The sequence below is a fragment of the Mirounga leonina genome, unplaced genomic scaffold (genome assembly GCF_011800145.1).
Source record: "Mirounga leonina isolate KUSES-001 unplaced genomic scaffold, KU_Mleo_1.0 Mir_175, whole genome shotgun sequence".
Classification (NCBI taxonomy): Eukaryota; Metazoa; Chordata; class Mammalia; order Carnivora; family Phocidae; genus Mirounga; species Mirounga leonina.
In genome coordinates, this window is record NW_023270453.1 from 4,754,171 (window position 1) to 4,767,963 (window position 13,793).

Consider the following 13,793-nt stretch of genomic DNA (forward strand, 5'->3'; position numbering starts at 1 on the left):
GATGGTGCTTGGGTGGGACATGGCAAAGAGTATGTGTACCGGTAAGAAAGAAGCAGAAGAGACGTATTTGATCGAGTGCCATGAGTCATTTTGGCAGTAAAATGGCCCTTTTCCCTTGTCAAGATATATCAATAATAAAATAAAAATATTAGGCCTCTGTTTTCCAAGAAAAATAACTAAAGCCAGGATATTTTCTATTTTAATAATTTTTCTGGGTTATCAGTACTGCAGCTTGCACATTTCACGAACTTACCTACGGAAATAACATTTAGGTTTACTCAAGAAAATATAAACTATATCGCATCATCACTAATATTGTATCCATAGGCGCAGACTGTGGAATTTGTGAGTTTATGCATTGATCTACTGCCTGACTCTAGTTTTATGAATTAAAAAAAATTCTTAACTTCCCTTTTTGTTTCCATTTCTCCTTACCTAGAACAGATTTTATTTGGTGATTAGAAAGAATGCCGATCTATTATCCTTTAGGCTTCCTGAATTTGCTGATTTATAAGCATTTATGAGCCAGTGGGTAATGCTTCCAGGTGAACTGTTATATTGGTTTTCCAAGAATTGACTCAGAATCTGACACCCAGTAAGAGAAGGTCATACAAATCATCACATTAACACGAGACTTTATTACATTTGTTTGTAATTTATTTTGCTTATGGTTTCTCGTCTTACAAGAAGAAAAATATTATTGACATCAAAGAAGTTGCCGCCGATTTGATCCCAGCAGGCGTCTGTCCACTTCAAACACTACAAACATTCTTTGTTAGCAAAACAATATTGTTTGAAAGTTTACCAACATTAATTTAGAATTTGCTAATTACTCAAAAAGATAGGAGTTCCATCATGGTGCTGGGTACTGATACCAAAATTTTAATTGAGGACAACCTGACATTTATATCCTAAGACGAAAGTGCATCATAAAATTAATAAGTTAATGAACTAAATAACACACACCCTTCCTCGAAGATAAAAATGCTTAATTTACCAGCCACTCTAGAGTACAACAAAAGAAACAAAATTAAGCCGTATAAATTCGCTTTTGAAGGATTTTGATACTCTTTAACTTATATTTTAATATTTTGTTCATATATAGCCAACAGTAAGAGAGAAAGCCAACCTAGGGTCAATCCAAAGTTCTGCAGGAGAAACATCAACCAGGGTCGCCGTGTTTGAACATGAGTCATTTCAGGAAGCTAAAAAAAGAATAAAAAACCAGAATAAGATCCAGATATACTCACTGCTGGGAAAAGTTTGGTGGGAAAACATGAGAGACTCTGTTATTCAGAACTTAATAACCTTTCAAATTCCCAAAACAGTTACAAAATGCTTAATACCTACTCTTGACCAAAATTTAAAAGTATAAGATAAATTAAATCATTCGACTGTAGTTAGAAGGATCCTAGTGTTGCCAGAAGTCTTAAAATGACAGTTATCAGCTGAAAGCCAACCCAACCCTTCTTACTTTTGTTTTCAGAGAGTGCTTAAATGTAAATAGATAGTAGATATAAAGTATTATTTTTTACTGTTCTGTTAGGTTAACCAACTGAGCCACCCAGGCGCCCTACTGTTCTGTTAGGTTTATGAAGCCGCTAAATATACTTGTTGTTACAAAGCATATATTTGTTTCCTTTCAAAGAGATCACCAAAGAGGTCACCAAGGTCTTCCTGACCTTTAGGACAATAAAGACATCACGCGCTAGGGCTGTGTTTTACTCTTGGAGAGGCAAGAGGCAGCTGTATGGTTAGTGGAATGGCTTTAATACCATGTAGAAGAAAATGTTCTTGTGAGCGTCCGGGGGAAAAGCACCTCAACATGTTCCTTTTTTAAAATCTCTTTGTATTTATTTTTTTTAGTTGAAGTATAGTTGACATTGTTACCTTAGTTTTGAGTGTACAACATAGTGATTTCACATCTCTATACATTGTGCGCTCACCACAGATGTAGCGACAGTCGGTCACCTTACAAGGCTAGAATACCATGGACGGTATTCCCTATGCTGTAGCTTTCATCCTCGTGGTGTTTCCGTCCCATGTTCCTTTGAATCCCTCATCCTAAGAAGGTGAGAGTGACTGTATCTTTTGCATGACATAGTCATTTCTATTGGAAAACCGGCTTAGGTCAACATGGAGGCAAGACTTCACCGGACCGTGACATTATTAACATTTCGGGTTGGATAATTCTTTGTTATGGGGCTCTTGTATGTGTTAAAGGATGTTCAGCAGCATGCCTGGCTTCTACCTGACAGTTGTCAGCTGTTACCTCTGACCCCAGTTGTGACAACCGCAAATGTCTCCAGATGTTGTCACATGTCCCCTGGGGGGATAAAAAAAATCACCTCTGGTTGAGAACTCCTGCATTACTTACAGCAAGAAAAAGGTAACATCTATAAAATATGCCAGGGTTTTAGATTTATGGCAGTCAAATGGTTGATGTATTCTTTTTCTAGGTTGACTTGTTTTTTTTTAATGTCTGTACAAGAGCATCCTGAATGTTCTCTTTGGGTATGCTTGAGATAGATATTTCTCCGTTTGATTAGAGAAATTGACAAGATGAAGATTAGGATTATTGTGACCTGCTATCTCACACCCTAACACTGAGCAGTGGGCCAAAAGGCAAAGTAGGATCCAGAAATGCTGTCCTGGGTAGATAACCTTAAACAAATTATGTGTCCTTTTGATGTTTTTCTGCCATGTTTAAACATAAGTTTAGCCATACTACTTTAGAGTAATCCTGTATGGTTCATTATCTATTATAAATTTACAATGACATTTTGAAAATCCATAGACTATTCCCAAAGAGCTAGCAATCGATGGTACTCTTGAGGGAATAACAAGATACATGCATTGGAGGTACCCAATACATCTGAGTCTCAACAGTTTGTAAGCAATTTCCTTCAAGCATTTACTTCAAGGCCAGACAACACAGGTGACCAGTTTCCTTCTGTCTCAATTATTTGTCTATCAGACCATCTGTGAGACATAATTATGCCATCTCTGGTCACATAAAGGCTCAAACTTTGACTAACCTTATCTCCAAATACACTAAGACATTGTGTAGTTCCCTCTCCTTGTTTTGCAAGCAAGGTAATTAATATTCATCCTCAAGATGTGGATGAATTAACATCTCGTCTTATGTCTATTGTGTCTAGTGCCACCTGGGTGTTCATCTCTGATGAAATAGAAGTAATTTCTAAAAAGATTTCTTTTGGGCAAATACTCCTAAAATAGGAATAACTGACTGAACCATCGTGATTGTTTTTAGTGAATTGTTGAGAAAAATACTTCAGCCAAGATACAAAGCATGGTGGTGAAAACGGTTCTATTCAACAGGTAGAACTTGAGATACATTTTCAAACCATCAATTTCTTAACCTACATTTTAGAAAGCTCATTTTCTAAGTTCCATCTTTGCCTCAAACGTCTACTCAGGGTCTTTGGTTGGAAAGAAGTAGGTCTTGATTAGGTAGATTTAATAGCCAAAATGTTTAAGATACAAAACTGCAAAGATTAAGTTAGTGTCTTTGGACTTCCTTCATAATCTCAAACAAGTTTCTGTCCCAACTAAATCAAAAAAATGCCACAATTTTTAAAAAACAAGTGTTTGATCTATTGTTTTTCTCACCAGCCTAAGTTTATAGACCAGCTGTTGGCTTATAGTAACACATGATAAAATTGAATAAATGTGTTTAGAAGAGTTTCCAGGCTCTGTCAGTGGCCACACTCCCAGTAAGAAAACCAAGAATCTTTGATTCTTGAGTATGTAGATGACATTATCCACAAGAAAACACCATGAATATTTTACAGCTCCAGGAGCCACCATTCACATAAATGCAATATCTTCTGGGAAGTTTTGCAGCAGGATCCCTGCTTTTCACTTTTTAATCAAAATAACTGGCTGTACAATATCTTGCCATCCATGTAGGTGTGCCTCCTAGCAGCTCATTTTTTCCTTGAGGTCCTTCAGGATGCTCAAGCTGAAGGTCTTATGCAGTGCTTACTTTCATTTTCATCTGTTTTATCATGCCCTTTCTTATATCCCGCACCCCCATTTACTCCTCATAATCCTGCAAGAGACAAAATTATTAACTCCTTTTAGTTAGGAGGAAACAATGGCTCAAGGAGGATAATGACTTACTCAAAGTCACATGGATGTGACGTCAGAACTAGGACAAGAAGCCAGCTCATCTCATTACTGTAGAGGACTGTAGGAACGCAGACAATACAGACTCCCATCTTTGGCCCTCCATTGTATTCATGTTTGTTCAGTGAGCTCTCTTAGGGCTATGTGTTCTGGCCCCCTTGGAGATTAATATACATACCTTAGAAATGCCCACTGAGGCTGGGATTAGGGGAAGCTTATTTTGGCCTCCCATGAATCTGTTAGAGATAACATAGTCTTTCCCCTTACTGATGCACAGGTGATGCCCAAGATCTAATTAAAAGTTAGCTGTCAGTTAGGGGCATGCAAGCCCTTGGAGGTGCATATGAATCTCATGACAATGACCTTCTGCGTGTCCCCTCTATATAATCTGTGCACTAAGGTCTGGATTTTGCAGAGAATAACTATACCGCTGCCATGGATCATTGCCTGCCCTACCCCCCCATCGATAAATTACCCTGAATAAAATTTTGTGTGAACTATATGGAGTGGTCTCCTTCATTTTCTGTTTTCACCATGCTTTCTCAGTTTGGGGGATACTTTACTGTCTCTCGTCCACCTTCTAACAAGGACATATAAAGGCCTGTAAAGACCAGCTCTCTACCTGAAATTCATCTCTATAATGACCGACACATTTCTACCTAATTAGAAAAAAGTGTAAATATCAATGCTAACAATGTTCAACTAGACATAAAAGTCATTGCATGTGAAAACATAATGAAAATATATTATGCAACATATAGATATCATGCTGCTTTTGTTATAAAAGTTATGTTATTGGTTCTGTTTTTAAGGCAGACAACATGTACTTGAAAAAAGCTATTAAAAAAAAGACTAATTTTGTAAGCCTATAAAAATGGACAATGAAAATCAACATTTCAGAAAAAAGTTTGAGAGTCTCATTCTGATATGGATCATCTTAATTTGGATGGTCTATCTGATCTTTTCATGTCTGTACATAAATGGGCTTGGGAAGAAAATCCAGCTAAGCTTACTTTTGAGACAATACTTGGCTCCTTTCTGAATGATTATGGATGAACATATAAATCATAATATCTCTTGGATATACACCAAAATGCCAGAGAGTCTTACAAGAAGTCTTTCCAAAAGATACAAATATAAAATGCCAAATCTCAACCATGTCTGATTACAGCATTTCACTTACTTTGAATCTGCTCATATTTTCTTTTATCATTTTGGCCAGTAAATTTTGAAGGAAAATAAACATCCATATGAATTAATTTTTAAGGGTATATATTTCATTTTTTCTTTTTAAAATATTCCTGACATCAGCTTTATTACTTCCCATTTCCCCCTGGATTTCAAGAAAGAAAAGTCCCCTTTTCCTCTAGGGCAATTAAATTCTTTTATTGAACAATTTTATAGATCTTGATTTATACCCTAAGACTAGAGGGGGTGAAATGATGGATAGAGTATGTTAACAATGAAGAAAATGGTCAGGAAAAAAGAGAAGAAATGTTAGCAAAACACCTTTGCCCAGAGATAGAGCCAAGAGATATATTTTTTAGATTTCAGCCAGAAACTTGGAAACCTTGAGGTAGAAAGTAATTTTCTTTTTTACCTGCAATGTTTAGCAAGTTCCCCAACTCAAATCAGTGGATGCCAAAACATAACAGTCAAGGAATTGTAATTTTCTGGCAAGAAAAATTTAAAAAAGAAGGAAAAGAAATAAGAAAATCTTTACCTAAAAGGTAGTCTTTTATCATGGTATTGTTTTGTTTTGTTTTCAAATTTGAATCAGACACAGGAGAGAAATTACCCAAGATGCACCAAGTCTACACAGCGACTGACTTGTCTGCAGATAATGACCCCTATAATTCTAACGAACTGAGATGTAGGTATGATGGCCAACTGCTAATTAGAATTTCTGAACATTTTAGAAAGTTATATTAAGTAAATGATTTACACTTGAGTCAGTGTCCATAACTGTATTCATAGTCAAGCTAAAGTTTTAAAAGGAATACTCACAGAGAACGTTAGAGCCCATCAGGAAAGAAACCAGAAAAATTATAATGTCATACGCTATGTAATAATTATATACCAGGGAAGACGTATCACACAGGAGGATGATCTATAAAACATTCTCTAGAACTAAGATTTTTGGTCTCTCCTTACACATCTAAGCTTCAGAGTCTTGCCATGCAAAGCCTTCTCTGTCTACTTCCATCTGTAATCTGAAACTGGTTTCTTGTTGGTGTTAAAGATCTCTCATTAGATATTTCAACATTTGCTTTCAGTATGAATCATAAATGTACATACTGAAAAAGAAAGTTCAGCATCCAATGCTTCTAAAAAACACTAAAAAAACTAAGTCCTTTCACTATGAAAAACTTACAATTTAAATATAAATATTCAACATTCACTTGCTGAAGACATTTGGCGATGTCTCTTTTGAAGGTTAAGATTGTAATTCAAATATTTTTCCTCTCTCAGGAATGCATAGTTTTTGGCATTATCAACTTTCAAGAGAAATGATTTGCTTCTCCATTCATGAACCTCCCTTGATAACTGACTTATACCATCTTCTTTTCAGAAGATCCCTTAAACCCTTTGTGCACACTGAGTTGGGCATATACATTTACATTTGCTAAAAGGAACCACTTTTGTTCCTAAGAAATATGATGAGAGAGAAAACCTCAGAAACTTATTTTATAGGCTGTCCTAATAATGCTTAATCTCTCTAGGGGCACATATTCCATGCACTGCTCTTACTGTCACATTTGTAACAAGCTTAATTGTGTCCTTGCAGAAGACCCACATCTGAGAACAAGATGGAAATTTATGAGTGAAAGTCATGATTTGGCTTGCAAATCTGCAATTATCTGTTTGCATATGCAAACTATACACTTAAAAATTTAATATCAAAGACTTCTTGTTTCTGGTATGTTATACAAGATTAGAAGTCACTAATTCACCCAAGAGCAAGTAAAAAGACGAAGAAACTGAAAAATCGACAACTCTTCTCAGAAATGACAGAAAAGTGAGATCAAATGGCTGGCCCAAACACTGGAGAGAAAAACAAGTGTATATAGAGAATCAGACTTACCTGAGCAGAAACCTACAAGCAGAAACTTTTGTGGAAACCAGTGCCAGGGTAGAGAAATAAACTGTAATTGCCAAATTACTAGAGATTTAGTGTAGGTAAGCCTAAAAGTTAAAAAAATCTAAGGGGACCCAGTCTTAAGTCTTAATCCACACTTTTGTGGATTTTTCTGCCAGGAGCTCTACTGAATTTTCACAGTGAGTATTGGGGGGAAATCCCTTCATGCTTTCATCTGGAGGAAGATAAAGGAGCCATTTTGAAATATGCCAGAGGATTCTGATCTTAACAAGGACTTCCCTTAGGAGAAACTATTTTATCAGAGCCTAACCTGCTGGGGTTTTATTAGACTTTATCCTGCCTAGGGAAGGGAAATACTCAAATTCACCCGCCTCTAGCCATTCTCTTCCACCTAAAGGGGGAGGAGACAATAAATTCACCATCTGGGAGCACCAGCTCACCAAAAGACCAAGACCCAATCAAAGAACTATATAGTGCTTCCCCTTTCCCCATACCTTATTACTATATTATTAAAGGACTATTTACCACAGTTCCTTTTACCCAGTACATCATGTCATCCTTTCAACAAAAATAACATGAATTATGTGAAGGCAAAAAACACAGTTTGAAGAGACTGAACAACCATGAGAACCAGAGTCAGATACAGCAGGAAAGTTGGCATTATCAGACCAGGAACTTAAAACAAAACAAAACAAAAAAACTATGATTGATATGGTAAAGGCTTTAATGGGAAAAGCAGACAACATAAGCAATCAAAGATAATATAAATGGAGAGATGGAAATTCTAAGAAAGAATAAAAAAAAATGTTAGAGATCAAAAATACTGCAAGAGAAATGAAGAATGAAGGGCTTGTTAGTAGATTAGACATGGCTGAGGAAAATCTCTTGAGTTTGAAGTTATGACAGCAGGAACTTTCAAAATTGAAAATCAGAGAGAAAAATGACTAAAAAGACCCCCCTAAAACACAATATCCAAACCATGGGGGGAAAGGTGTAATATCATACCAGAAAAAAGAAAGAGAGAAAAAAACTGAAGCAATATCAGAAGCAATAATGGCTGTGAATTTCTCCCAAATTAATGTCAGGTACCAAATCACAGATGCAAGGAGCTCAAGGAATAGCAAGCAGGATAAAATTGAATCAATAATTAATAACCTTCAAAAAGGTTATTCACCAGTGAATTCAACCAAACAGGAAGAAATCATACTAATTCTCTACAATCTTTTCCAGAAGATAGAAGCAGAGGGAATACTTCCCAACTCATTCTGTGAGGCCAGCAATGTCTTAATATAGAAACTAAAGGCATTATATAAAAACTATAGAGCAATATTTCTTATGAACAGAGATGCAAAACTTCTCAAAATATTAGCAAATCGAATCCAACAATACATAAAAAGAATTATACACCATAATCAAGTGGGATATATCCAATTATATAAGGCTGGTTCAACATTCCACAATCAATTACTGTGATCTACATTGCAACATCAACAGGCTAAAGAAGATATCAATAGATGCATAAAAAGCATTGGCAAAATTCAACACCCATTTATGATAAAAACTCCCAGCAAACTAAGAAAAGAGAGAAACTTCCTCAAAATCATCATGATCATCTGTAACAAAAAAAACCCTACAGGTAACATCATGCCCAATGGTGAGAAACTAGAAAATTTACTGCTAGGATCAGGGACAAACAAGGATGTCCCCTCCCACAACTGTTTTTCAACATCAAATTGGAAGTCCTAGTGAGTGCAGTAAGAGAATAAAAGGAAATGAAAAGAATACCAAAAAAGGCCATCTATGTATAAAATCCAAAAGAATGATAAAAACAAACCCTCCTAGAACTAATAAGTGCTTATAGCAAGGTCGCAAGATACAAAGTTAATATACAAAAGTCAATTCTTACATATGAGGAAAATGAACAAGTGGAATTTGAATTAAAAACACATTACCATTTATATTAGCCCCCCAAATAGTGCTATACCCAAGTATAAATCTATATGAGAAAAAGTATAAAATTCTAGTAAAAGACATCAAGGAAAAACTAAATAAATCTAGAGATATTCCATGTTCATGGGCAGGAAAACTCAATATTGTCAAGATGTCAGTTCTTCTATATATTCAACACAACCCCATTCAAAATCTCAGCAAGTTATTTCATGGATATTGGCAAACTGATTCCAGAGTTTATATGAAGAGGCAAGAGACCCAGAATGGCCACCATAATACTGAATGAGAAGAATGAAGTTGGAGAGTTGACACTATCAGTCTTCAAGAATTACTATAAAATTATCACAACAGTGTGGAAATGGTGAAAGAACAGAGAAACAGATCAATGGAATGGAATAAAGAGGCCAGAAATAGAACCACATAAATATAGTCAACTGGTCTTTGACAAAGGAGCAAAAATAATAAAATGGAACAAAGATAGTCTTTTCAATAAATGGTGTTGGAATTATCAGACATCCACATGTTAAAAAAAAACAAAAACCAAAAAACAACCCTATAATGAATCTTTACACAGAACTTCTACCCTTCACAAAAATTAAGTCAAGAAGAATCATAGGTCTAAATGGAAAACACAAAACCATAAAAATCCTAGAAGATAACAAAGGAGAAAACAGATGATGTTGGGTACAGGGATGCCTTTTAAAATATAATACCAGAGACATGATTCATGAAAGAAATAATTGATAAACTGATCTCTTTAGAATTAAATTTTCTTCTCTGTGAAAGACAATGTCAAGAAAATGAAAAGATAAACCAGAGACTGGAAAAAAATTTTTGCAAAAGACATATTGATAAAAGACTACTATCCAAAACATACAAAGAACTCTTAAAACACATAAATAAGAAGCCCAGTTTTTTAAAAAATGGTTAAAAGACCTGAATAGACACACCTCTCCAAGGAAGGTACACAGATGGCAAATAAGCATATTAAAAGGTGTTCAACATGATATGTCACTAGCAAATTTCAAGTGAAAACAGCAATGAGATATCTCTACACAACTACTAGCATGGCCAAAATCCAAACGTTGACAACACTAAATGCTGACAAGGATCTGGAGCAATAGGAACTCTCATTTATTGCTGGTGGGAATGCAAAATGGTACAATCACTTTGGAAGACATTTGGAAATCTTTTATAAAACTAGCCATATTCTTATCATATGATTCAGTGATTACACTCCTTGATATTCTCCTAAATATATAAAAAACTTAGGTTCATACAAAAACCCGCACACGGATATTTATAGCAGCTTTATTCATAATTGCCCAAACCTGGAAGCAACCAAGATGTTCTTCAGTAAGAGAATGGATAAATGCACTGTGGTACATCCAGACAATATTATTTAGTGCTAAAAAGAAATGACCTATCAAGCCACAGAACAATGTGGAGGAAACTTAAAGCATATTACTAAGTGAAAGAAGCCAATTTCAAAAGGTATATATTGTATGATTCCAACTACATTACGTCTGGAAAAGGCAAAACTACAGAGATAAAAAAAAAGATTAGTGGTTTCTAGGGGTTAGCAGAAAAGGAAGGATGAAGAGGCAGAATACAGAGGATTTTTAGGGCAGGGGAAATATTCTATATGATATTACAAGTGTGGTATATGTCACTTGTCAAAACACATAGAATGTACACCACCACACATGAATCCAAATGTAAACTACAGACTTTGGCTGATAATAATGTCAATATAGTTTCATCAGTTATAATAAATGTACCTCTGTGGTGTGGGATGTTGAGAGTGGGGGAGGCATGCATGTATAGGTCAGATGTTATTTAGGAATTCTCTGTACTTTCTATTCAATTTTGTCATTAACCTCAAACTGCCCTAAAAAAATATTTTTTTAATTAATTTTTAATTAAAAAAATTCCATTTCCCAGTTATACTAACCACATTTCAAGGCTTGATGGGATAGCCAAACATGAGCAGTGGCCACCACTGCAGATAGTATAGACCAAAAAAAAAGCTGATCATCTAAGTCACTAGATAAATTTTTTTAAAGGTTTTATTTATTTGAGAGAGAGAGAGAGAGCACGATGAGGGGAGGGGTAGAGTGAGAAGCATACTCCCTGCTGAGCAGGGAGCCCGAAGCAGAGCTCAATCCCAGGACCCTGAGATCATGATCGGAGCCAAAGTCAGATGCTTAACCGACTGAGCCACCCAGGCACCCCTGTCACTAGATAAATTAAAGAAACACTCTTAGCAGGAAGTATAGGCCCACTGGGAGAAGAATTATAATGGTTATGGATCATTTTGTATTTCTTCTGTTCCACTCTCACATTCCTATTATTCTAAAAATAGAAAAAAAAAGGAAAAGAAGAAGGAAAAACTAAAGCATATTTTGAGTTACTGAACTGTTTAGTGACATAGGTCAAACTAGATAGTGCCATTTCAAAGTCTTCTATTTATACTCAGGACAGAGGATTTTTTTCCAAATATTTTCCACAGTCTTATACCAGTAATATATCTAGATTTTTTGCAAATGATCATCATTGCTAGAAAGAGGCACTGGAACATCTGTATATTGTCAAATGCATGAGAAAAAAAATTAGCTTTGAATATTCACTCATCCACATATTCACGACAATGTTAATAAGGCAATCAATTAATTTTTCTTTGGATCTTTTGAAGGGTTATTTGATAATTATTCACAAATAACATGTTATCTAAAAAATGATTACAAAGAGACATGTAGGAGTTTTTCCATTAAATAGGTAGGTAGATAGGTTTATTATGGTTCTTAATGACACCCACAAGTTCACACAGTGTTTGCAAAATCGAACACTCAGTCTTTATGATCCTTTATACATACGCTGTCTCCAAGAAAATTTTCTGAGGAAGTCATCCATGAGATCACAACTTGCTCAAAAATTATAAATTAGAAAGACTGTTGGCCTTAATATATCCAATAAAAAGATAGCCTGATTTTTGTTTGTCTTTCTTCTCTCATCTGTCAGCTGACCAACTTACTTGTTTTAGTAAGTATTTAACCACAGAAACAATCACAGGACTTTTTTGCTTTTCTCCCAGACTGTTGACAACGTGAAGCCATACATAGGTTGTTTCTTCATAGAAGAGATCATCTCATGCTTTCAATAAACTTTAGATGAACTGAATTTTAAACAACCTATGTTAGTCCTAATGAGTAAACAAGATTGTATCTGGCATTCACTGTCACAGACTTCATAAATTTAAAAAGGAAGTTGCTCTACTAAAGAAAAAATCACACAAGGATCAAATTTGTCATACAGTCTTCATCCCTTCTAACTTTTGGAAAAAGTAAAGATTTCTTTTCTTTACATATTCTCAACAATGCATGTTTATCTACTCATACAACTATAATTGAGGAAGAAGAGAAAAAAATGGATAACATTGAGGCAGATTTCTGTTTCTAGTGAGTTAAAAAACAAAATGAGAGAAATGAGCTCATGTGATTAATGATTATTTTTTTCTAATGTTTTCTTCCCTGACTTGTAAATGTCTTTAACTTAAACAATTGTATTCACTATATTACATTTAAAAATTACTGCTTATGAAACATATCCTTCTGATAAATAAAAATTTGTTGCCCAGTGCCAATACCTTTTCTACTTCTGAGATGTTAAAATGCAATTAAAAATTCAGCAGTTGTGGGGCGCCTGGGTGGCTCAGTCGTTAAGCGTCTGCCTTCGGCTCAGGTCGTGATCCCAGGGTCCTGGGATAGAGCCCCGCACCTGGCTCCCTGCTCAGCAGGAACCCTGCTTCTCCCTCTCCCACTTCCCCTGCTTGTGTTCCCTCTCTCACTGTGTCTGTCAAATAAAATCTTAAAAAAAAAAAAAATTCAGCAGTTGTATGATACAAAATCAACACAAAAATCTGCTGTGTTTCTATACACAAATAATGAACACTTTGAAAAGGAAGGATATTAAGAAAACTATTTCACCTGCAATAGCATCAAAAAGAATAAAATACTTAGGAACAAACTTAACCAAGAAGGTACAAATAAAGGGAAAGACATCCCATGTTCATGGATTGGAAGACTTAATATTGCTTGGATATCAATAGTAGGTAAAGTGATCTACAGATTTAATGCAACTCCTATCAAATTCTTAATGATTTTTTTTACAGAAATAGAAAAACCCATCTTAAAATTAATTAAAAAAAATCTCAAGAGACCCTGAATAACCAAAACAATCTTGAAAAAGAATGAAGTTCAAGGTCTCACTCTTTCTGGTTTCAAACTTAACCACAAAGCTACAATAATTAAGAGTGTGGTCCTGGCATAAAGCAGACATACAGACCAATAGAATACAATAAAGAGTCCAGAAATGAATTCTTGCAAACACAGGCAATTGATTTTGAAAAGAGTGCCGAGAGACAATTCAGTAAGGAAAGAACAGCCCTTTCACCATGTGGAATTGGGAAAACTGGATATCCACATGCAAGAAGATGAAATTGGACTCTTACCTTACACCATATACAAAAATTCACTCAAAATGGATCAAAGACCTAAATGTAAGACCTAAAACTATAAAACCTTTACAAGAA

At 35.2% G+C, this 13,793-nt stretch overlaps 1 protein-coding gene across 1 annotated transcript in view; it reads right to left on the reverse strand.

Annotated features, from left to right (window-relative positions):
- Window positions 1–499: 499 nt before the first annotated feature.
- The window catches only part of SLC39A12 (solute carrier family 39 member 12), a 69,996-nt gene continuing 56,702 nt past the window's right edge, over window positions 500–13,793 (reverse strand). Inside the window, exon 13 of the mRNA XM_035021530.1 lies at window positions 500–1,205. Coding sequence (XP_034877421.1) covers window positions 1,077–1,205 — 129 coding nt within the window. The 3' untranslated portion in view covers window positions 500–1,076. The remainder of the gene's footprint in view (window positions 1,206–13,793) is intronic.